Source organism: Aulonocara stuartgranti (assembly GCF_965226115.1).
Source record: "Aulonocara stuartgranti genome assembly, chromosome: 22".
Taxonomy (NCBI): Eukaryota; Metazoa; Chordata; class Actinopteri; order Cichliformes; family Cichlidae; genus Aulonocara; species Aulonocara stuartgranti.
In genome coordinates this window covers 29,708,959-29,732,988 of record NC_138957.1, presented here as the reverse complement: position 1 = coordinate 29,732,988, position 24,030 = coordinate 29,708,959, and the positions used below count along the sequence as shown (strand labels likewise).

At 40.7% G+C, this 24,030-nt stretch overlaps 2 protein-coding genes and 1 long non-coding RNA gene across 3 annotated transcripts; 1 reads left to right on the top strand and 2 right to left on the bottom strand.

The window, feature by feature from the left end:
* Window positions 1-547: 547 nt before the first annotated feature.
* Window positions 548-10,675, bottom strand: LOC309699616 (elongation factor 1-alpha). Its single transcript, XM_082522725.1, has 8 exons — window positions 10,580-10,675; window positions 9,408-9,560; window positions 7,689-7,868; window positions 7,296-7,592; window positions 7,063-7,213; window positions 5,296-5,552; window positions 3,682-3,916; window positions 548-924 (listed from the first exon to the last, which is right to left on the bottom strand). Exons 2-8 carry the CDS (start codon window positions 9,549-9,551, stop codon window positions 800-802), a joined length of 1,389 nt encoding a protein of 462 aa, XP_082378851.1. The 5' UTR covers window positions 9,552-9,560; window positions 10,580-10,675; the 3' UTR covers window positions 548-799.
* LOC309699622 lies at window positions 9,567-22,096 on the top strand. The gene is made up of 3 exons (XR_014274415.1): window positions 9,567-10,384; window positions 15,313-15,341; window positions 15,938-22,096. It is a non-coding gene; the product is annotated as an uncharacterized lncRNA (long non-coding RNA).
* LOC309699615 (elongation factor 1-alpha) lies at window positions 10,881-14,495 on the bottom strand. Its single transcript, XM_082522724.1, has 8 exons — window positions 14,388-14,495; window positions 13,387-13,541; window positions 12,709-12,888; window positions 12,316-12,612; window positions 12,081-12,231; window positions 11,741-11,997; window positions 11,425-11,659; window positions 10,881-11,337 (listed from the first exon to the last, which is right to left on the bottom strand). Exons 2-8 carry the CDS (start codon window positions 13,528-13,530, stop codon window positions 11,213-11,215), a joined length of 1,389 nt encoding a protein of 462 aa, XP_082378850.1. The 5' UTR covers window positions 13,531-13,541; window positions 14,388-14,495; the 3' UTR covers window positions 10,881-11,212.
* Window positions 22,097-24,030: the final 1,934 nt, after the last annotated feature.

The window sequence follows — 24,030 nt, the reverse complement described above, 5'->3', positions numbered from 1 at the left end:
CACAAGGTTCAGTTAGTTTGCACAAAAATAGAAACGTCCTACAAAGAGCTACTTTTATTTCTTACTTTGAGTACATTTCAGAGCCTGTACTTCTTTACCTTTACTTGAGATAAATCAGTACTATAAGTTTTACTGGAGTATTTTTATGAGTAGCATTTGTACTGCTACTTAAGTACAGAATGTCTGTATTTTTGCTGCCACTGAGAGTAATTAAAACCACCCAAGAAATCATCGAGAGGCCTAAGTCACCCCTGGATGCCATCGCCAAATCCTCCTGTGTCTGGAAAACCAGGGCCATCACAGGTGACCCCTTGCACCCCGCCCACCACCTGTTTGACCCGATGCCCTCTGCTCGGTGCTGTATGCCAAATATCCTTTTGGCAAGATATGAAATGGTAGCTAGAAAGCACTGAAGCATAGAGCAAAATGCTGGTATGAATGGGTGAATGAGGCATGTATGAAGTGTTTGAGTGCTCAGGTAGAGCAGAAAAGTGCATAAAAGAACCAGTGCTGCCACTGTCTGCAGTCAATAAACACAAAAGAGGCGTTTTCATTTGGCAATGTTTGAGATTTTTATTGTTTTGGTTTAAATGTAATCATGATGGTAGTTTTCCCTTGAAGGCACGAACCTTCCTTTCCTACGGAAACTCTTCCGATGGGTTTTAATCAGCATAAGCCAGTCCTTGAGTAGAGAGCTCTGCCTCAGAGAAGACGGCGCTGGATGGAAGGGGGGAAGGGAGGATGGGGCGGCCCGCTGCTGCTGAGACGCGACTTGTCGGTGGACCTCCTGCACGAGGATTCATTTCTTTTTGTCGGCTTTCTGTGCGGACTTGGTGACCTTTCCACCGCTGGCAACCTTCTTCTCGACGGACTTGATGACGCCAACGGCAACGGTCTGCCTCATGTCACGCACGGCAAAGCGGCCTGAGAGGAAATGGAGAGAGGAGTCAATGAGAGGCTTGAAACAAAACCTTAAAAAGTTTTTAAGTTTGAACTTCACAATTCAAAAGACAGCTTGGTTAAGTCTCATAATGGGTTATAACAACAGTTATAACAGGTTATAACTACATTAAAGAATATGTCTGTGAAGGTTCGTATGGCACAACATAGAAGAGCCACCTCCACGGGACAAGACTCGGCTGTCCATCTGCATCTAAAGGTCAAAGGTCACTCTTTCAAGGACACAAATGTTCCCATTTTGGACAGAAAAGACAGATGGTTTGAAAGAGGAGTGAAAGAAGCCATTTGTGTCCACTGTGAGCGACCATCTTTGAACAGAGGCGGTGGCTTACAACAAAAAACTGTCTGCCATCTATAATCCAGTTTTGAGATCCCTTCCCAGACGCCTTAACGCCCACTCATATCTTGGGCCATTTGACCTCAGGAAATCACATGATAGGGTGGGGCTAGGTTTCACAATGAGCTCACCCGAAACCTTGGCTGATGGTGACCTACACCCGTTTTCACACCTGGCTCGATGATTAGGTAGAGGATCATTAGGGGGCCCATTAAGACGAGGTGAAACGTCTTCAAGCAACTTAAAGAAGTCCAGACGCTTTTCTTTCCAAGCTCCTTAGACTAAAGAATATTGTGCAACATTTAATAGGTCACAATACAGGAACTCCAGCAACGCTTGAAGGGAAGAGGAACAACTTTATTGCCTGACCAACAAGTTTCGGCTTGTGGACTAGGTCGGCTACTGGACTAAGTCATTAATGATGAAGACGGGGGTGAGGAGACATAATCCCCACCTGTCTTAAAATACATGCATGAAATACATAATAAGAATATTACAAATATACAAAAAACGATTAAAAAGAAAAAAAATTTATTCAAAAAGAAGTCAGTGCAGCAGTTAGATAAAAAAAAGAGGACATCATCACATGGAAAAACATTTGTAGAAAGACAGAATGCTAGACATCTAGAATGCTACTCCTTCTTTTATTGAAAAAATAAATATAAATAAATAAATAGATAAACATTACCCATGCGAGAATGATTGACAGAGCAAAGTAACTGGTAAAAAAGAATTTAAAAAAGGGTACAGTTCACAAAAACTCATTGATAGAAAAATCCTCATTCATGCCTCTAGGGTGCAGACTCTTAAAACCGAATATCCAAAATGCTTCTCTGTTTTTTCGGGATAAAATTAATATTACCACCTCTTTGGTTTAGTTTAATGGCTTCAATGCCTAGAAAGAATAGAGGTGAATCTGGATGTTTATCATTGAAGTGTCTTGCAACAGGGCTGGTTAGATCATTCCTCTTTGTGACTTTTTCATCCTCTTCTGTGCCAGAAATATTTGCTGTAACATTTAATAGGTGACAACAACAACCTACATGTGAACACAGCCAAGGCCAAGGAGTAATCGACTTCAGACGAACAAAGCAATCTGAGCACTCCGCCCTCTACATTGATGGGAAGGGATAGAAAGGGTAGAAAGCTTTAGGTTCCCTGGGGTCCATATCTCGGCCAACATTACCTGCTCCACAAACATTTTCCATCAGGTAGGAAAACCACAACAAAGAATGTACTTTGTCAGGAAGCTGCATCAGGGCCCAATTAGACCAAAACTGACTGCTAATCAACTTCTACCGCTCCACCACCTTCTGACCTACCGCTGTACACTCCGGTTTAACTGCTGTACCGTGGAGGACAAGAGAAAACTGCAGCGGGTGGAGAGGGCAGCAGTGCGGGCAATTGGCACTTCACTAACCCCCTTCAGAGACATTTATACTGGCGGACTTCAGCAGAGAAGCAGTATCATCATCAAGGACCTGTCGCACCTGGACACACCCCCCCCCCCCCCCCCCCCCCGGGCCTTTTATAAACGCTACAGGTCAATCAGGTCAAAGACAAACAGGCTCAATAGAAACATGCCCTACCTCCACCCTGATTGAAGGTTAACGGTTAACTGTGCTGTTAACATTTATGGACATTTTCACTGTATTTATAAACTGCATTTATTGTAGTATAATGCAACCAGCATTCCTACCTCTAGTCCTAGCTCTTACTCAAAGTTCACTGCCATCACATTGCACCCTATATTGCACCTGCTCTTTTATATAGCATATATAACTTGTATATACCTTGTACATTTCTGTGTAGACACTTACGTTGTTACATACATTCACTGTGTAGGCACCTCTTAAACTTCAAGTCCATTTTTTTTGTTTCTCTTTTTTTTCTTTTTGTTTTTTTTTCTCTTATTCTGAAGGAATTTTAATGTTAAATTTCTATATGCTGCTAACGGAGAGATACCAAACTGTGTTTCACTGTTCTTGTAACAGTGACAATAAAGATCTATTCTATTCTATTAATCATGACAGATCACATGAGGTTAAATGATCTCAAGTCACAGATATATTGTTAAACCTGACCACACTTTCAAATATGGAGCTGGATGTGATCCCTTTAAAGGCCCAGGGTGCTGAAATATTTTTTTTGGGCCACAATGAGCACCCCAAAAACACAAACTTTGTCATGATGAAGCTTCAATTAATTTCACTCGATAATAAAATTACCATAAAACCCAAAATAATTCATGGAAACACTCACAAACCGACCTGATGTAACATTCCAAGCACACAGTAATCTTAACCACGACTGCACTGTTACTGCAGCTTTAAAGGAAAGGCTGACACATAATTATCTTCGAGACAAACAGCGTTTTTACTCACCAAGGGGAGGGTACTGGGAGAAGCTCTCGACACACATGGGTTTTCCAGGCACCATGGTGATGATGGCGGCATCTCCTGACTTCAGAGCCTTGGGGTTGTCCTCAAGCTTCTTGCCAGAACGACGGTCAATCTTCTCTTTGAGCTCGCTGAATTTGCAGGCGATGTGAGCGGTGTGGCAGTCCAGCACGGGGGCGTAACCCTGGGCGATCTGGCCGGGGTGGTTCAGGATGATGACCTATGAAGGGAGAAATGAGGGAAGTGTTGTACTTAGAGATCAATATCCTTCCTCAGTTTATTACTGGACTTCTATTTGTGACAGAAATAACCGAAATGAGGAGGGGGGGGGCTATCCAGGATTGTATTCCTTTCTGGATTAAGCTCCAAAAACATTTCCTTCAACTTTAACATTTTTAGTTTTCTGTGCAGCTTTTCTTAGGGGGATGTCTGTCGATGAAGATGTGCTTTTAAACAAACTGGTTTAAATTCTCGTACTCATGCTTGGTTTAATCACAGCTAAGAGGCCTAAGTGGAAATACTTAGACTACATTAAATAAGAACTCCACTTGCTGATTTTTTTCTCTACTATCGGGAGACTTCGCCTCAGAATAGGATAGACAGTCATGTAATTCTGTCATTTTTTACCTGAATAAATGTAGACATAAACAGTGATGAGGCATACCATAGTTTTCAGATTTAAAAAAAATCAGATAAATGAGTAATTAAAAAATTACATTTTAATTAAAAGGTGTCAAAATACTTGGTTTAAAACTTTTCAAACAAAAGCTATTTATTTATTTGTGAAGGACCTCTTGCCTGCAGTACCTTCACAATCCAGCAGGGGTCCACCTGTATTTTGTTTTTGCTTTTATTTGTTTGTCAGCCATTATTTAGTGGTCAGTTTGTTTTTTCCATATGCAGATATGGGAAACAGGACAAATAAAGCACAAGACAAACCTTAAAACAGCAAAACAAAAGATGTTTCTCAAACCTTTGACAGCTCTAAAGAAAACAAAGTGCTCTTTACACTGAACTGATAAAGATCCCCTTTAATGCTCAGTGGTTAAAATGTGTAACTAATAAATCATGATTGATTTACAAACTGGGTGAGCTGATTCCCGAAATCAGGGCTTTGGTACACTGGTGGGGCCTGCAGATGCTGCAGGTAAGCCACGAGAAGTCATTTATCATTAACCTGTTAACAGAAAGGCTTCATTTTCAGTTTTGTGAATTAGTTCACAATTATCAACAAATATCGACATTAAAGAATGAAATTACTTCTAAAGAACTTAGACTGAAGTAGGGGCTGTCAGGAGGCAGAGGTAAAGTAATGATGTGCCTTCTTGGCCAGAGTCTTTCCTGATAAATAAATAAATAAATGGGGAATCACTCTTAACATGGAAACCATCGGAAGACTGAAAGGAATCAGTGAATTAATAAGAAGAAACTATTTCATTTTAAATGTATGTATTTATGGGTGGCCCTGAGATTAGTTTGGATTTAAGCAGCGTAAAGCATTATACTGAAGTGTTGCTGTGTACCTGCTTCATGTATAATCTACAAAAATAACTGTGTGCATGTTTATTATCACATGTTTAATCTTTTCTTTATGCTTACCTGGGCGGTGAAGTTCTCCGCAGCCTGGGGTGGGTCGTTCTTGCTGTCGCCGGCCACGTTTCCACGGCGGATTTCCTTGACGGAGACGTTCTTGACGTTGAAGCCGACGTTGTCACCGGGCAGAGCTTCAGACAGAGACTCGTGGTGCATCTCCACGGACTTCACCTCTGTGGTCAGGTTGGGGGGAGCGAAAGTGACGACCATGCCGGGCTTCAGGATACCGGTCTCAACACGGCCGACGGGAACGGTTCCGATACCTGACAGGAGGGAGAGAAGTCAGCGCTCCTCCATATCTGACTTGTCTTTTTTTTAGTATTCAAGCTTTTCTGCTTTTGTAAATAAAGACTGATCTGATTGGTTAAACACTTAAAACAGTGAGGAAGAGGCAGCTGGGTTTTTATTGTGTACTGTTTTTAGTATTAATAATAAAATTACATTTGTAAGTCCTGTAAAACCAGAGGTAGAAGAAGCTTCATAGAATTTAAAATAATAGCAGCAGTAAAGAAATAAAATGGTCCAAAAACATACAAACAAAGAAATACATTTTAATAGTTAAAGCTAAATAAAGCTCAAACAACTTAAAACAATAAAAGTAAGGTGTTTTGATTCTGGAATCTAATGTGGCTTTAATGTTATCAACTAAACTGAGGTGACAAGATTTTCATAATTAAATATCCTCTTTGCTTTTCCTGATATATTATTTCAAACTACCCAAGATGTTTATGAAGGAGGTTTTACAGTTTTCTTATTAATCACTCTTAAAAGCACTGGATGTAACACAATACAAAGCAACACTGCAAAGTATTTAGATTACTTTTTTTGTCGTAAAAATGAACACAACGAGTGATTTGCCAGTGATTTAGTTACTTTTACAATCATCAAATCAGCAATCAGATCCTGTTATAAGGTATTTCTTTGTTATTTCTGTTGTGACAAAACAAAAAACATAAAATAGAAAACCCCTGAAATATTTGTACTGCTTCTGTCCATCTTTGACTCTCATAACAATCAGCTCTACATTACACTCACGCAATCCTGCAGCTGGGGTCAGCAAACGTAATGACAGCAAGGTCGACCTTTAGATTGTTTAAGTATTTTCATTATTTCCTGCTGGTGCTCAGATACTACTGAGGAGAACGATGCTGATGCTACAGCTCTGAAACGGCAATGAGGGAAATTAATAAGCTTGTTGCTGGTGATTTCAGAGTAGAGGAACACAGCGGTTGTCGGAGTCAGACTATTTGTGTTTTGTTTGCAGCTATATTAGTTTTGAGGGTCCAAAAACCACTAAAAGTTATCCATAAACTCTGCAGGTGCACTGCACAGATGCAAATCTGTATATAATAAAAGAATAATAAACTAATTAAAAGCATAAACTTGGATGGTTTTTACCACACAGCAAGTCGTATCATTATTCAAATTATTGCATTAAAAATGTTCCAGAAGGCACAAAAAGCACAAACAGGGTCTGAAGGTCCAGTCCAGACACCGATTAGTGGAAGTGAGGTCAGGAAGTCAACAATAAATCTGTGTCAATCTCAGCAATCACACCTCTTAACTTTAAACCTTAACCAAATCCAAATAAATTACTTTTTAAAAACTACCTTTAGAGGTAGTTTTTTACTGTAGGCATTTAAAAATGGGAGTTTGTGGGCACTGACTCGCTTTTGGAGCCAGCCACGAGTGGGAAGAGACACAGGTTTTACTTTTTCCTTGAGATGCGTGATGACTTACTGGTTTTACAGGGTGCTGTGTGGCTTTACTTACCGCCAATCTTGTAGACGTCCTGCAGGGGCAGACGCAGAGGTTTGTCAGTGGGGCGGGAAGGTGGCATGATGGAGTCCAGAGCCTCCAGCAGGGTGGTGCCTGTGGCTCCGCCTTCCTTGCGCTCGATCTTCCAGCCCTTGAACCAGGCCATCTAAAGTGTAGAAAATGAGAGGAAGTGAAGAGAAAGACTCTTCGAGCAGACGTCTACACTGGGGTGTGTTTGAATCCCTCACCTTGTCACTGGGCTCCAGCATGTTGTCTCCGTGCCATCCAGAGATGGGGACGAAGGCAACCGTGGCGGGGTTGTAGCCGATCTTTTTGATGTAGGCGCTCACTTCCTTGGTGATTTCCTCAAAACGCTTCTGGCTGTAGGGGGGCTCGGTGGAGTCCATCTTGTTGACTCCAACGATGAGCTGCTTTACACCCAGGGTGTAGGCCAGCAGGGCGTGCTCACGGGTCTGGCCGTTCTTGGAGATACCAGCCTCGAACTCACCAACACCAGCAGCAACGATCAGCACAGCGCAGTCAGCCTGAAAATGAACACCAGGATGCAGATTAGATCCAAGTCTGCTGCAAGGCGAAGTTTGCAGGAGTCAAATCCTCATGTTGGAGCTTATTGTTTTTACCTGGGAGGTACCAGTGATCATGTTCTTGATGAAGTCTCTGTGTCCAGGGGCATCAATGATGGTCACGTAGTACTTGCTGGTCTCGAACTTCCACAGAGCGATATCGATGGTGATACCACGCTCACGCTCGGCCTTCAGTTTGTCCAGCACCCAGGCGTACTTGAAGGAGCCCTTTCCCATCTGAACCACAAAAAGCAAAGTAGAGGGAAGAATCAGTCAGAATGGTTTAACAGAAGAGATTTTATTTAATCGGTTTTATTCATAGATCTGAGAAAACTGAAGTCCAGCCTTATCAGAACTGAATTTAGAGAATTTTACTTTACTATTTTAATTTATTGTTAATCTTATAGAAATACAAGCATCCTTCACCAGTGTTCATGACCTTGAACCTTTGACAAAATACAAATACTAAACTCCAGTTAATCCCTTAATCTGAAAAGGTAAAATCACCTTTTAACTGGCTCATAATGAGCTTTTTAAGGGGTGATTATGCAACTATGCTAGGCAGACAATCTGAGTTAGCTTGTTTAACAGAGGTACATTCTGAAAGGTTGATTCTGTTAATCTGGTTGCAGCGTTTTCAGAGGTATATGCATTTTACTGTTTTTTTACCCATTTCATAAGCAAACAAAAAATATATAATTAACTTATTCTTAAGTAAAGTAAACCCTACTAAAAAATGGTTAAAATCTTTTGTGATGTAAGGCCAAAACATGTTTTGCCGCGCAACAAAAACTTTAATGAGCAGGGAAAACTCGGTTTGGTTAATTCAGTACCTCATAAATAAGTCTTATTTTTAAATAATTTTTTTCTAGACCTAAAGCTGTTTTTCTTCAGCTTACATTCAGGAGAGCATACTTTTAAAAAATGAACCTCTGTTCAGCCTAATAGCACCAAAAAATTTACAGGCTAGGTGAGAAAAATTATGTAAAACAACATTTTTTTGTACCTTATACAGTCAACCAGAATAGTTTCTGTATGTTTTTGTATGTTTTTGTATGTTTTGTGAATTGATTAAAACAGGTTTTCTTATGAAAATGCTGCATTTTTCTGCCTTGTGTTTGTCTTTGTTAAATTCTTGTGTTCAAGGTCTGCTAAGCATTCTTTGGCATCCTTCAATGTCTGTGCCTTACTGAGCCCTAGGTTTCAGTGCTAATATCCTGTATTCATCCTAGTCCTATCGTAGAATACAGAATGTATCCAAAAACATTGGTTATTGGAACATTTCATGTTATAATATACAAGTAAAAAATTATAACATATAATTTTCATGATATATATCATGTATAATGATTATATTATATTGTATGGTCTTTACATTAGATTATAAACCACCTTAAGGGGAAAGCAGTGATTTGTCGCTATATCAAAAAATGAATCGAATGTTTAATAAATTTCACTTTCAATGTTTAATTAATTCAGTTTCCCCTAAAATGTTGCGTAATCTTAAATATATAATTATATACAAGCAAGATTTTAACTCTTATTTTGCACGACATAAATTAACCTAACATTTAAATCTTTATGCGTATTTTGCACTTGAGGGCAGTGTGTATTTTTTAACAGTAGATGGCGGTTTAACCCAAATAATATCATTGAACAGTTATTCCACCACACCCCACCGTCTACTGTTACGGCATTTTACCTCAGAGTCTCACTGTTATATCCCATACAGTGTTTATGCGGTAAAAAGCCTAAGATTAGGCCTCAGTCACCCACCTCAGCGGCTTCCTTCTCAAACTTCTCGATGGTTCTCTTGTCGATTCCTCCGCACTTGTAGATCAGGTGACCGGTGGTGGTGGACTTGCCGGAGTCGACATGTCCGATGACCACGATGTTAATGTGGGTCTTTTCCTTTCCCATTTCGATTTACTGTTTTTAAACAACATGAGGAGCAGTCATTTCCACTTTTCAAATACATAATGTGCCATATATAATAGTAGTTGTCCCCAAAATGGTGTGAGCCCAGTGAACGCCATTGTGGCTCATTGCCTTCACCGAACGTTAAGGATCCCTGTTTTTCTGCAGTTATTAAATTAATGGGGGATTCGTGTTTAATAAAATGAAATAATTCAGGCTCCAATTTATCTCACAGGCCTTGTTCTTGGTCATTCCCCAGGAGTTTTATGAAGCCAATTAAATTGAAAATTAACTTGTCAAAATGTAGTAATAAACTGTTTCTTTCCACTTTGCTGTAACTGCGGCATTAGAGGTTAAGTACTGTTAGCTAGGCGGTCCTTGCGCAACAAAAAATACGCAAAGTCGTATGAATTGTAAATGGCTGCAGTATGCTAATATACGTTTTGAACATAAGAGACTATTGGGGAGGGGGTGCTTTTTTTCCCTTTTGAAATAAAGGACACCATCTATAAACATTAAGGACACCGAGGTGGGACGCTGATGAGTCACACGCCATGTGCGTGCTGGATGAAAACCGGCTCCTCTCCTCCATGTTGCACCCGTCGGGAGCGCGGAGCCGCCATGTTGTCAACTGATGCAAGCGCGCACCCGAACATACAGCATTGAGAGTCAATGCGCGCGTTCACGCAGGTGGAAAGAACAGGGCTACCATGACTGGCAGAAACAACCTGGCAACTCGTTTTTGACATCTGTCCCTAGCGCCTGCCTAAAAATCCTGATGTGGACCCTTACAAGTGAGCCAGACAGGCTAAAACGAGCCAGGAGAAGCAAATAAGGTGAGCTGGCACGTTTTAAACCTTTCAATGAGAATTCTTAATGCTACGTTTCACTGAATGGATTACTAAGGTTTCTGGCTCTAGCCATCAGTTGATTTAAAGGATTTAAGCCCTGTACTACCCCAGCTTTTGTGGAAATGCATCAATGCTAAAAATTTAGCTCCAACAGCTGCATTTTAAATTAAATTCACCAACCTGTGTCCAGCAACTACCAAGACGTCCAGAGATTTCGAGCAGAGGCAAAAAAAGGACAGAGCGTGATCTCTCCGGTGTTTATATACTGAACTAGAGGAGAGGGAGGGATGTGCATTGCTCTTGCTGTGTGTCAGACTAAAATAAGGGGTGCTATTGGCTGGGGTGGCATATCTCCTATGGAGGTGATTGGATGACAAGTGCATCACTGGACACAAATAGCATGGATAAAAAACAGCTGCAGCACTTGACAGAGGCTCGCCTGTCATACCAACTGCAACTGTGAAGGATACAGACAAGCCAATTTCAATTTTTTCGGAGACAATATTTTATTAGTTACCAGCAGCTTCTTTCCAATCAAATGTGGCATTTTAACATTTAGATACAGTTCTAAACCATTTCCAACTTAAACTCAACTGAGAAGAGGCACTGTCATGTGATTCAGGTAAGTGACAATGCCATAGAGTTCTTTTTCCTGCGAAAACTCTTGCGATGGGTTTTAATCAGCATAAGCCAGTCCTTGAGTATAGAGCTGTGCCTCAGCGAGGATGATCCAGGGTGGGAGGAAGATGTAAGGGAAGATGTTGCCCGCTGCTGCCAGCACACGTCTTGTTGATGGATTCCCTGGACGGCCATTCATTTCTTGCCCTTCTGAGCCTTCTCTGCAGCCTTGGTTGTCTTTCCGGACACTTCCTTGGGGATAACAGACTTGATGACACCGACAGCCACTGTCTGCCTCATGTCACGCACGGCGAAACGACCTGAAATAGGAGCAGGGGAAAGGTGGGGTTAGCTGCTGTACATTATGCCTAGTCAAATCAAGTAGGGCTTCTGGGAAGCAAACTTACCGAGGGGAGGGTAGTTGGAGAAGGACTCCACAACCATGGGCTTCTGTGGGATCAGTTTGACAATGGCGGCATCTCCGGACTTGACGAACTTGGGGCTGTCCTCAAGCTTCTTGCCAGAACGACGGTCGATCTTCTCAACCAGCTCGCTGAACTTGCAAGCAATGTGGGCAGTGTGGCAATCCAGCACAGGGGCATAGCCTGCAGCGATCTGACCGGGGTGGTTCAGGATGATGACCTGTGGACACGCTAAAAGTTAGCAAATTCCATAATACAACCCAACCCTGAAGACTCCCAGCACCATTGTCGCCACACCAACCTGAGCGTTGAAGCTCTCAGCACCCTTGGGTGGGTCGTTCTTGCTGTCGCCAGCAACGTATCCACGACGGATTTCCTTGACGGAGACGTTCTTGACGTTGAAGCCAACGTTGTCACCGGGCACAGCCTCGGGCAGAGACTCGTGGTGCATCTCCACGGACTTCACCTCAGTGGTCAGGTTGACAGGGGCGAAGGTGACGACGGTGCCGGGCTTGATGATACCAGTTTCAACACGGCCGACGGGTACAGTTCCAATACCTGAGAAATTAAAACATTGTTAAAGCACAGAAAAACATGGGTGTAGTGCAATACTAGCCTTGTAGTACTATGACAGTTCTCACCGCCAATCTTGTAGACGTCCTGCAGGGGCAGACGGAGGGGCTTGTCAGTGGGGCGGGAAGGTGGCAGGATGGCATCCAGAGCCTCCAGCAGGGTGGTTCCAGAGGCATTGCCGTCCTTGCGCTCGATCTTCCATCCCTTGAACCAGCTCATCTACAGACAAAAGTCATTGATTGTTTAGTCCATGTTCAGTCAGATTAGCAAATTGAGATGTGTGGAATGGCTAGCAGTCCTCACCTTGTCACTGGTCTCCAGCATGTTGTCTCCGTGCCATCCAGAGATGGGGACGAAGGCAACGGCGGCGGGGTTGTAGCCGATCTTCTTGATGTAGGCGCTCACTTCCTTGGTGATTTCCTCAAAACGAGCCTGGCTGTAGGGGGGCTCGGTGGAGTCCATCTTGTTGACTCCAACGATGAGCTGCTTTACACCCAGGGTGAAGGCCAGCAGGGCGTGCTCACGGGTCTGGCCGTTCTTGGAGATACCAGCCTCGAACTCACCAACACCAGCAGCAACGATCAGCACAGCGCAGTCAGCCTGAAAATGAACACCAGGATGCAGATTAGATCCAAGTCTGCTGCAAGGCGAAGTTTGCAGGAGTCAAATCCTCATGTTGGAGCTTATTGTTTTTACCTGGGAGGTACCAGTGATCATGTTCTTGATGAAGTCTCTGTGTCCAGGGGCATCAATAATGGTCACGTAGTACTTGCTGGTCTCGAACTTCCACAGAGCGATATCGATGGTGATACCACGCTCACGCTCGGCCTTCAGTTTGTCCAGCACCCAGGCGTACTTGAAGGAGCCCTTTCCCATCTGAACGGGAAGAAATTAATGAAATTTAAGGTCACAATCCAAATATCTACATGGAAAATTTCAATGTGGATCCTAAGATATAAATTTTAAGTGCATTCAGTATTCAAATTACCAGGAGCCCCCCTCCTCAAAAAGGGACATTAAATCACCTATGATAGGTACAAACATAAAACCCACAATTTTCCAAAAGCATTAAAAGTATTTCTAAATCTTAGTGTATGCAAGTCATATTCAAACAGGTTGTACTTTGTTTTGTGTATAAATTTTAAGGATTTCTTTTCACTGGAGGCCTCAGACTGTCAGACAAAGTGCACATTCACCACCAGTGCTCTGCGCGCGATAAGCCCCACCCCGCATGCGCGCACACGGCTGTTACACCCTCATGCCGGGCAGTTGAGCTCAGAGGAAGGCATGCCGACGCCGCCATCTTGGACTTTTTAACAGAAACTGTTTTCAAGACAAAATGGATAAAATGTAACTAAATACACAAGCTCTTACCTCAGCGGCTTCCTTCTCAAACTTCTCGATGGTTCTCTTGTCGATTCCTCCGCACTTGTAGATCAAGTGACCGGTGGAGGTGGACTTGCCGGAGTCGACATGGCCAATGACCACGATGTTAATGTGGGTCTTTTCCTTTCCCATTGTTTTAGTTTCTGTGGGCAAGATTAAATAAAAATAAAAAAATTGCGTTAGGCTTACTATTAAGTACCCGTTAGGCTTCGTTAACAGACATGCATGTACAACTAAGCTATCGCATCTTGAGCCCGGCTACATTAGGAAACCATCCCGGCATGTAGGCATAATGAAAGGCGGTGAAAAAAAACAAAAACAAAGCCTACTGAAACGTATTGTCTTTTTAATTTATACGGAGTTAAAAACTGAAATTCAACTCCATGGCTACTCGGGCGCTAGGCTTTAGCCGCTAGCAGGCGGCTGCTACTGCTAGGCCTCACTCGGCCACAAGCCAGCCGAGACACGTGTTACTCCACTGGGCCACGTCGGATAAAGTTACAAAGATCGCCAAATATTCAGAAGCTCTCTCGTCCGGACTTCAAGCACCTGTTGCCGGATAAATACGGGCAGTTGTTTCAGTGAGGAGAGAGAAGAAATGCCATTCAAGCATCTTCGGATCTCCGGTCTTGCAGCCCTCCTTTGTTCCCGTTGCCCACTCTACATTTTCGCCTCCCTCGTAAAAAATCTTTCGTCAAAAGTTTAAAAACAGCATCCAGTAAACCCACTAACGCACAAACCTCACAAAAAACTATCATGTTAAATACAATCAGGCGAGAACGACCTTTACCATTTTTTTTAGGATTAATTCCCTCGAAAATTAAATCCACAGGTTAGTGTCAAGTTACGTAACCGAAAAAGCAAAGTTTGGGATTAAACGAAAGAAGCACAAAGAAGATGCTAACGCCTAAACAAATCACGTTTAACTACAACCGTTAAAGGCCCGAGGCCGGGTCCCTCTCTATGTGAAGAATGGGAGCTAAACTCACCGGTGTTTCTGGGTTTTCACGGCCAAAGCTGCTGCCCCTAAGCCAGGTAACAGAAAGAGGAAGAGTGGGGCCGGACTGGGAGGTTTTATACTCAATGGGAGGCGGCCTCATTTCCCGTCACCCTCCCCGGCGCAAAACCCCGCAAATCACACACATTCCTGCAAAAAACGTCAGCACGCCGCCGAATGAAGCCCTGCAACATGCATCATGTCTCATCAGTGATATGAATAAAATCAAAAAACATAATAATAATAATTAATTAATTAAATAAAAAAAAATCTCCAGGGGAGAAACGAGGGTGACTTAAAAGATACAGAAAAACACATCTTTAAAGTTAGATTTCACACAAATTCCTCCACTTTTATTATGAAAAGGTGCACACTTTTACATTTTCCAGACATCAGAACACAAAATGCTAGGATGCTGAGGGAAAATAATAATAATCTACTTTAATGCTATTTAAGTGAAATATGTGTAGTATTGTTGTACATTAAAGAGTACTTTTATTATATTTTAGGGTTTTTTTCTTAGGTATAAATGATGTAATTTGGCAGCACCCATAGAGCTTTTAGAAAGAAAACATTAGCAGCACTCAAGTCAAGGAAAAAATTAACTAGTAGAATGTACTTTACTAAAGCTACGTATACACGTTTATATATTAGGTGGCCAAGAAATGACTGGAAGATGCATAAACCTCTGTTAAGGGAAAAAAGACTCGTGTCCATAACAGTCAAGCTTCCAGTCTCCCAAAAGGTCTCTTTATGCCAGGAAAAACCCTGATTCTTATTTATAATAATTCAGGCTTATAATTAGCACTGCAGTCAAACCCTTCAGAAAATAATGGGAAAAGGGGATTGCATCTGTGCTTTATTTTTAAAAAATGTTTTAAATATTCATGATAATTCACTGATTTTATGTTTTTCAGGGACATCCGAGCAGAAACGTCACACACAGGTAACAGAATTTTGATTATTTTAATCACAATTTATGTTTTAGAAGTTTCAAACCTCAATCCAAAGTCCCTGAGGACACTCCCCACTTCCAACTACTGTTAACACTGGGTCGTCTCATCAGTCTGATAAGATTATTTAAATCCAATGAGATTCAAAGAGCACCCAGGGTGGGGGGAAAGATGAAACCCCACTGTTTTCAAGACACCCTATCAGCCACACATCTACATTCCTGGCAGCTGGGTGTGAACATGTTTGATTGAATTAAAAGTGGGGGCTTGTTTACAACTGCAAACCAAAGCATGGTGGGAAATCCAAAAATATATATCTAAATCTTAAGAATATTTACAGCTAATGTGGCCACATTTTCTCTGTGCACCTCCCTGGTAAATCTGTACATTGTGAATAATTAAAACAAATAAAATAAAGGTGGAATAAGGCTGAGAACTCGGTCAGAGGATGCTGCTTGGAGGTCAGGAGGTCAGATTCTGCCTCTTCCTCGTCACTCTGGCATGTTGCCCAGCACAGAGGCAGCTGGCTTCCCCTGGTACTCTCTCACATACATACACACTAAATACTGGCTCGGCTTTCTCTTTGCAGTTCAGGTAGCAGGCACTTCGACTTGGCAGCTGCTGCCTTCACTCAGCACCAAGCACAGCGATGGCGAGGGGGGTGGGGGACAGAGTGAAAAGCCTGAGAGGTGGGTAGGGAGATAAGAAGAGAGCACGGAGGAGATAAGAGCAGAAAGAGCGTGGTGTGGAGCAGCAGGACATTTACAGTTGTTAAAGAGCTCATCTTGGCAGACACCTTTTAAAGTGTAGGTCTTTTTATACGCAAAACACCAGTAAATGCACTGCTTATGCATGCATGTGAATTGCTCTTAATGTTTGACTATAAACCAGTTCTGCTGTGTTTTACATCTTTAAATATAACTCGTCAGACGAGCTACAGATGAGGAGCCACACCAATAACACGATGAGAGATTTAAATGTATTCACAGGGTGGATAACTGCCATTCTCCAGGAAGGGTGTAAAAATGTGAGCCTCAACAAGCTTGCAGGTAACTGGTAACCAAACACACCACCTGTGGATGTGATTCTGTGAACCCCTTTCATCATAAATCTGTGTTTTCCCTGCACATAAAAGGGGCTACATGAGCATGAAATACATTTTTGTTTATTAAATGGCCAAGAATTTCAGTTAAGTAAGGTAACACAGGGTCATTGCCTTAACTATAGCCAGGAAACACCCTGTGAATTCATCAAATTTGGACTATCTCACCATCATTACGGAGTTTTTCACATTGTTTCTGTGAATTAGTCAGGCTACACTTCTCTTTTGTGCTGTCACAGTAGGTGGCAGTGTACCTGGAAAAATAAACAATGAACTTTCAGTCAACCATAAATGAATCAAAAATAAATAAATGCTCTAGCGCCGAAAGGTTGCACTAGCAGTATTAACAGAAAAAATGTGCCTCTGTGTAGGTACACTCATAAACTTTTTTGCATTGCAATAAAATACAAATGAACAAGTTCAGATTATACACACTTGCAGTTTTTCTTTGAGAGTACAAAACTACTATGTGCAGCCCTTCTACCAAACAAAGCCACAAAGGTGCTCAAGGTTTCAACCTGTTTCCTTAAATAGAGTATAGGTTTCTTTTAAAATCTTTCTTTTAAACTTTGAGAAAGTAAAATCACTTGAGGTCCAAACTAACATAGATCATCATTATTTATGTCTAAAGAAGGTAAATGCTACTGTTATGTTATCATTTCCCCATCTGCGAGCATCCAAGGATCCGCTCTCATAAATTTCATATAAATGTTATAATCAAATGGGATCTCCAGGACCTGTGAGGACATCCACATGTCTGCTAATTTTTAAATTTACTCCTTCAAAAGTATGACAACAGCGACTTCTTGTCAGCTTCGTTTGCAATTTATGCATGTTCATTGATTTAAATGGCCAAAAATAACAGGAATATGCTTCGACTTCAGGGAAGTAAGTTAATACAGATTCTTTCATGGGGACTAGTGGTGGTTATGTGCATAGTCGCACCTCAGAGACCCAGCTTGAGGATAAAACCATACCTCCTGACAATCAGCCATTGTGAACCAGAAATGATGCAGTTTTTCTTGACTTTGATGATAAATGATCAATTGCTTGATCTCTAGGACTGGTTTATATTTTGGGGAAATATACTTAAAAAAAAGAGAAGTATATTAAAATATGACACATATAGTAACACACAGCTTATTTGGATATTTAGTTTCCATCACAAGATAAAACAATGATTTTCCAAACACAGGACCCAAATCCATAACTGTACCTATTAATTACAATTTGTCTGCGGTCTTCAAACGAGGTGACTGGTTTTGACTTGTGAGCGCACAAAAATGTGGACAGGCGTCTTCTGCCAGGCAGTTAGTTTGTACCGTTGAGGTGTTGCCTCTGACCTGGAGCCTGATTGACAGCTGTAAAAATGTCTTCGTAGAAAAAGGATAAGTGTGATAAAATAGGGACTATTTAACCTTTCTCCCTAATTTATGAGGTTGTCACTGATGAGTCAATAAGGAGTCAGGAAGGACCTGAAATTTAGAAAGTCAGTTTTCCAGTCTGTGAAAGGTGGAGTGAAGAAACATGGCAGAGATCCAGGGGTGAATTCAGCATTCAAGGTGATTTAGACACGTAGGCACCTGACCTGTTCTCCCAGGAAAGTGGCTTTAGCTGCGTCTTTGGCAGGCAAACACACCACCCAGCTGCATTCACTTTCATGGTCGCCGGTCACCACTTGGCACATCAAGATCTCACGACCTTTGCACCCATATTTTAGATAACAGATCTTTCTGTGGTAATACTGCGCTCATTTGAAAAATCCACTGGGCTTCTGATCATCTGCATCATATTATATCACTCTATATTTCCTCCAATAATGACCTCAGTTGTAAACATAAAGCTGAGCAAAGTCCTTCTGAAAGCAAGTCCCACCTCGGTCCTCATTTCACTTTTTGGCTTTTCAGTAGTTATTTTATAAAATGACCAGACATTTAAAAAAAACTGTAGAGATCGTGAATACCAGCAAAACTGTTTAAACAAATTACACTAGTTTCAAGCAGTGCTCAGTTATTTGATGCACATTAAAAAGACATTCAGCATTCTTGTTCTTTTATTTGCTTATTAGTTAGAGAGATTTGAGAGCAGCGGCACTTGATTAATAGGTTTGATATTCACTATATTCAACATAAATGTTGTAGTAAACACAAAGTGTTTACAGTTTTGCAGCTATACAGCCATAAAGTACTGAGCATGAAAACTAATTCTCAAAGCATCCTAGTTAGGGCATTAGTAAATGATCCAAATTATTTATTGAACCAATTCATTCATTCATTTCATTCATTCATTTATTTGTTCCTTCCAAAGCAGAAATTTTAGTCTCACTGTGGTGCTAAAGGGAAAAACTGGGATCACCAATATCAGCGGGATCTATTTTTGGGATAACATGAATCAACCTGTTCTCATCACAATGCAATGTATGCTTCCTGTTTGCCCCTGTTACATATCGTTATCCTTTAGCATTAGGGCTCGAGGCTGTGTCAGCCAGTTACAGATAGCAGTTTCATTTTTACAAGGCACTAACAACAACTTGGTTAGCTTTGGGCAATATTGAGGTTTTGCAGTCATGTAATCACTCACCATGTGAGTGATTGCTGAAGGTTGCTGGCAGTTGCAGGGAAATTGATTACTAAAGCCCTAGTCACACAGGCATAGAGGGAGTCAGAGACCCTCTGGTCACCAGGAAAAACATGTATTCCCTGACCAGTTGCCAAAAACCTCCTTGTGATTGCAGTGATTGGCACTAACAGATTGTCGTAGTCAGCTGTAGTTTCTACGGAAAGTACCATCTCGTCTGTAAACACTTGCTAGCTAATCTCTGAGTGACAGTGAAACCGTGAAACACAAACCGAAAACAGAGATTGCTCATCTTCAAGGTAAAAAGTTCACCTTTTGTGTTGGTTGCAGCGCTGAGGCCCAAGTCAGCATCCTACAGACAAACAAGCAACTACTGCAATTTGCTTGTGACCAAAGCAATCACATGGAGGTTTTTGGTGCTAGCAACCAGTCGGTTACTAGTATTGGGTTATGTACTGGTGTTCACATCATCCAAATATGCTAGCAGCTCTTAAGCAGTGTGTGCATGACATCACACAGGGAACTTGACCACAACTATACTTTAGCATTGACGCCCCAGGGATGAGAGTGGGCTCTGTTGAAATGTGCCACATTTTATTCTGTTAGGCTACGTCCACACTAGACTGGATACATTTGAAAATACGTTTTCGTCTGAAAACGCTCCGCTTCCACACTATCGTTTTCAGTCATTTCCACAGAGTTGTGCATCCACATTGAAACGGACGAAAACGCTTACGTTCCAGTACTGGGCATGCGTGAAACGCAAGACGATTCGGTCTGCCTCATTTCTGTCTGCAGTTTATTTACTTTCCAGCTCTTTGCACCGAGTTTTTTAAATAGACTAACAATGAGGTGCAGTTGTTGTTGCGAGTAACACAAAAGTACAAAGTTGGAAAAGCGAGTGAGAATTAAAGAATTTGAAGAAAATCTAACTGGAGCATGTACAAACTGATATTAATCTTTAATAGGGCTGTCAAAATTGAGAGCAAACAAAACAACTGCTGTTTATTGCCCTCCGCTATCTTAGTTTAATTGGTCACTTGACTGCATCACATGACTAAAATGCGTCATCGTTTTAGAAAGTCTCCGTTTTCGCTGTCCACAACGCGACGCGAAAGCACCGTTTTCAAATATTTTTGAGAGCATTTTCAAAACGCTTCGTTTTCCTTCAGCAAAAGCGCCGTCTCAGTGTGGATGGGAGGCCAAAGCGTAGAGAAAACGATGTGTTTTCAAATGAAAACGTATTAGTGTGGACGTAGCCTTAGGAGCACATATATGGTGTGAGTAATGGTAACTGATGAGCCCATCTGATGCTTATAGTGTCCAAATCTAAGTTCCTAACACTTGCTACCAAGTGAGATTAAACTCGCAGTAGTTACAGTTTTGCAGCCAAGTCAAACAGTATATACTCAAAACCATAAATTTTAGCTTCACTGTGGCACTAAATCAAAAGTGAGGGGATCAGCTGTCTCACTGGACTCATTTTCTGGGTACCATGGATATTTGTGCCACATTAATTAGAAGTCCAACTTACTAGCAGTGCGTGGGTGCTCTTCTTCCAGCTCATAAAGATTTAGTCTGTTAATGATAGGACGAGTGAAGAGAGTGAAGTACAACGGCTGTGCTCTTATTTCAGGGACCAGCTAGAACAGGGCGGCAGAGAGGAAGAAGTATGACTCTTTCTGTGTGTGTGTTTGTGTGAGTGAAAAGGAGAATGTGATTCAACAGGCCGACCGACCGGCAGTCAGTCCCTGGCAGCACGTCAGTGATGACTCATCAGGTATGAGCGGTGGTCATGACAACGGCAGATCTGAACATTTCACTACTGACGTGGGAAAACATGTTTGTTAGTGAGGAGGATAGATAGACACATATCAGAATTGCAATAAATATACATTTTAACTACTTATAACCATGTAGTCAAGCATTTAATTTCAAATATAATTTTCCATAGTGCCATTGTACATGTACAATGACAATAAATGGCTATTCTAAACTATAATACATTTTATTTATAAACCCTCTATTGATTAAGCTCCCAATATGACCAAGTGGGTTATTTAAGACTACCTAGCTATAATATTTTACACAGGAAATGGCTCTGCTTGTGTACATCATATCAATACTATTTTTATTTATAAGAGATAATATAAAAAGTTCTGATTAATTATAAGTTTCAGTAATTTTTAATCCAAAGTATCTGTGTTTTCATTGTCACCTCAAGCATTAAATACAAACCTCAAGTATCTACTCAACACCTGTTAGCCACAGGTCACTGCAAAACATCACAAATTGATTAGAAGTGGGACGTTACAATAAAATAAAACCTGATAATGTTACGCCATACAACCTACAGTATTAGTGTCTCATTTCAAAAAAAGTAGAAGAAGTAGGTCAACAAATGTGATGTTAAATATTTTTACAAATAAACGGCACTAATAGATTTACAGCTGGGGCCGTCTATGACTTTAGGCAGTCATCTGAGGGTTAAAGAGCCAGAATTGACAGATATATGCTCAGCTGCTTTTGTTATCACAGACTCAGTGACTTAACTAAATGTGTGGCCAATTGTGCTGACGTCTGTAGTCACCACCCCCCGCCACCCCCAAACGTCTGAATTTGAGTGGAAAAACCCTGACTGCAATTAGATATGCATGCTTTTCTCTCCTTCTCTTGTGTTATATCCAAATTCAAATGCCTCAAGTAACAAAATCCTCAACATAGGTTTGAAAAGGCTCTGGTGTTCCAAAATTATTTGGACACTCAAATATTACATCTACACAGATTGATTTTCATAACTTCGGACATTTAACTGCTGATATGACACTAGGATTTTTTTTAATTATTCAAAGAAATCAGTTTGATTTAATATTAGGATACATCTCAATCAATGTTTTATAAAACGCATTTTTATTTGAATAATTTTACCTCCCACAGTAAACACAATGTCATTTGAAAAACATCCTGTTCTTATCTTACTTGAAATCACATTTTAAAAATTCATTTTAATGTGAATTATGTTTGTTTATTTCACATTTACCCTCCAATAACTGGTAATATTTACAAAGGAAGTATGGCTGCTTTTCATCAAAGATGGACCCTTTCAAAACACTAAAAACGTATTAAAAAGCAGTTAAAGGCATTAACATATCTGGTAAAGTCCAGTCTGGGTTTAGAAAAATAACAATATGGGATCAGCTTTATTTATTTGGAGAGAAATGAATGACAATTTTATGAGTGCAGACTTGGGTAACATTATTGTAAAAATAAATAAATAAAAAGGTCATTTTGTCAGCACATTATCTGTTTTTTTAAATGAAGGCTTTGTAAATGGTCGCTAGTATTTTAAATAAAGTATTAAAACTGAAAGTAGCCTCTGTTCTTCTTATCTACATGCTTAGGTCCAATTAGACTGAAGTAGCTTGTATATGGTGAGTAAATGACACTTCACAATAAAAAAAATCTAAACTTTGCATTTATGCAGGTTAGACCATTAAACATTTGACTAAAATAGTTAATTGTAATAGTTTAAAATAAATGTCTATAATTTTGCTGACCTATTCTACTTCTCGGAGCCACTTTATAGTAGAGTCAGAGTGTTATATATTTTTATTTTATAGTAGTATATTGTATTTTACTTTGACGTTTGTTTTCTGAACTCAATTTTACTGTTCTCCTTTATTTTTTGTTTTTCCTTTATCATTGTATTTTATACAGATTCTACTTCATAAATGTGTTATAGCTGATGTTAAATGTCATAATATGACATATAACATTTTTTTTAATATGTCACCATTAGCCAAAGCTTTATAGAGTTAATTTTTTTCCTCTGGATTGTTGTAGAAGATGCTGGATACATAAATAAATATACTTGAACTGAATTGTGAAAATAACTATTCTCACTAACAAGAGTTTCACGGTGAAGTCAGTTTCTGGTATCGCTCACAGTCTGTCTCTGTTCATCTGGGGCGTCACGATATGAGAGAAGAGAGATGGCTGTATATGTTTGTTCAGCAAGATGGCAGCTACATGTTTAAGCTTTGTGGTGTATTAATAGTCTTATGGTGGTAGTTTCAGGACTATCTTTGGGCAGTAATTCAGTATTTAGATTATATTTGCTGACTTATGCATTTATTATAAGAAAGAAACACATCTGGCATGGTGTCAGTATTCAAAAACCAACTATTTGCAAAATAGATCTTAAGAAAAAAGTGGATGAAACCTTAAAAAACCTTACATAGATCGAGCATCACCCCACCAGGAAGAGCAATGAATGAAATTGAATTGAAAAAATATCATTTCAACACAATTGGCACCCTTGTATTAATCTAATGTCGTACTGTGCGTTGTAGCCTCCAGAACAAACATGCCCACATACTCTTGGGTATAGAGTGTAGCAAAGATCTCACACAGAAAAGATGCTGATGCTGATTTAAAAGTGGGCGGCAGCAGCATCCACTCAGTCCTGGTACATCAGAGTTTTCTTTGTGAGCCAGTTTTTAAGAAACATAACTGGTGTGTCTGAGTGGGTGCAGGGTAAAAAAAAAAATCACTGCTAACATTCAGAAAATCCCACGTCATTGGCATTCATGTGCATACAGGCAGAGTTTAAGGTAACTCAATCTGAACTGCAATGTCAGCACAGACAGTGTATGCAAATACACCCTGAATGAGCTGCAGGAATGGGGACAGTTAATGCAAATAAAGCACATTTGCAACACATTGCTGGGCCCACATTTGCTTTTGGCTGCTACCCTCCACACACTCATGTTCACACTTTCAGAGTATTCCCTTTAGGTTTCCTGGCTCTCATCTGCATTTCTTTCACACTCCAAGTGTTAAGAAGACTGCATGCATTTAACAGTCTGCAGGGTAAAATAACGTCTGGCCTTTGCTACTTTGTTTCATTGCAGCCTCAATTCATCTTATTGAAATGCCTCTTTGATATCTCCTGACCCATATGCCACTCTTTGATTTGTAACCCAGTTAAAATATTGTATTAG

Excerpts from the sequence above, each read along its gene's own strand:
- LOC309699615 (XM_082522724.1), bottom strand. The coding sequence starts at position 13,530 with ATGGGAAAGGAAAAGACCCACATTAACATCGTGGTCATTGGCCATGTC. Across the intron at positions 11,660-11,740 it reads CTGAGAGCTTCAACGCTCAG|GTCATCATCCTGAACCACCC; the intron begins GTTGGTGTGGCG and ends GCGTGTCCACAG. Across the intron at positions 11,338-11,424 it reads CTCCAACTACCCTCCCCTCG|GTCGTTTCGCCGTGCGTGAC; the intron begins GTAAGTTTGCTT and ends CTCCTATTTCAG.
- LOC309699616 (XM_082522725.1), bottom strand. The coding sequence starts at position 9,551 with ATGGGAAAGGAAAAGACCCACATTAACATCGTGGTCATCGGACATGTC. Across the intron at positions 7,593-7,688 it reads TGATCACTGGTACCTCCCAG|GCTGACTGCGCTGTGCTGAT; the intron begins GTAAAAACAATA and ends GTTCATTTTCAG. Across the intron at positions 7,214-7,295 it reads TGCTGGAGCCCAGTGACAAG|ATGGCCTGGTTCAAGGGCTG; the intron begins GTGAGGGATTCA and ends TCTACACTTTAG.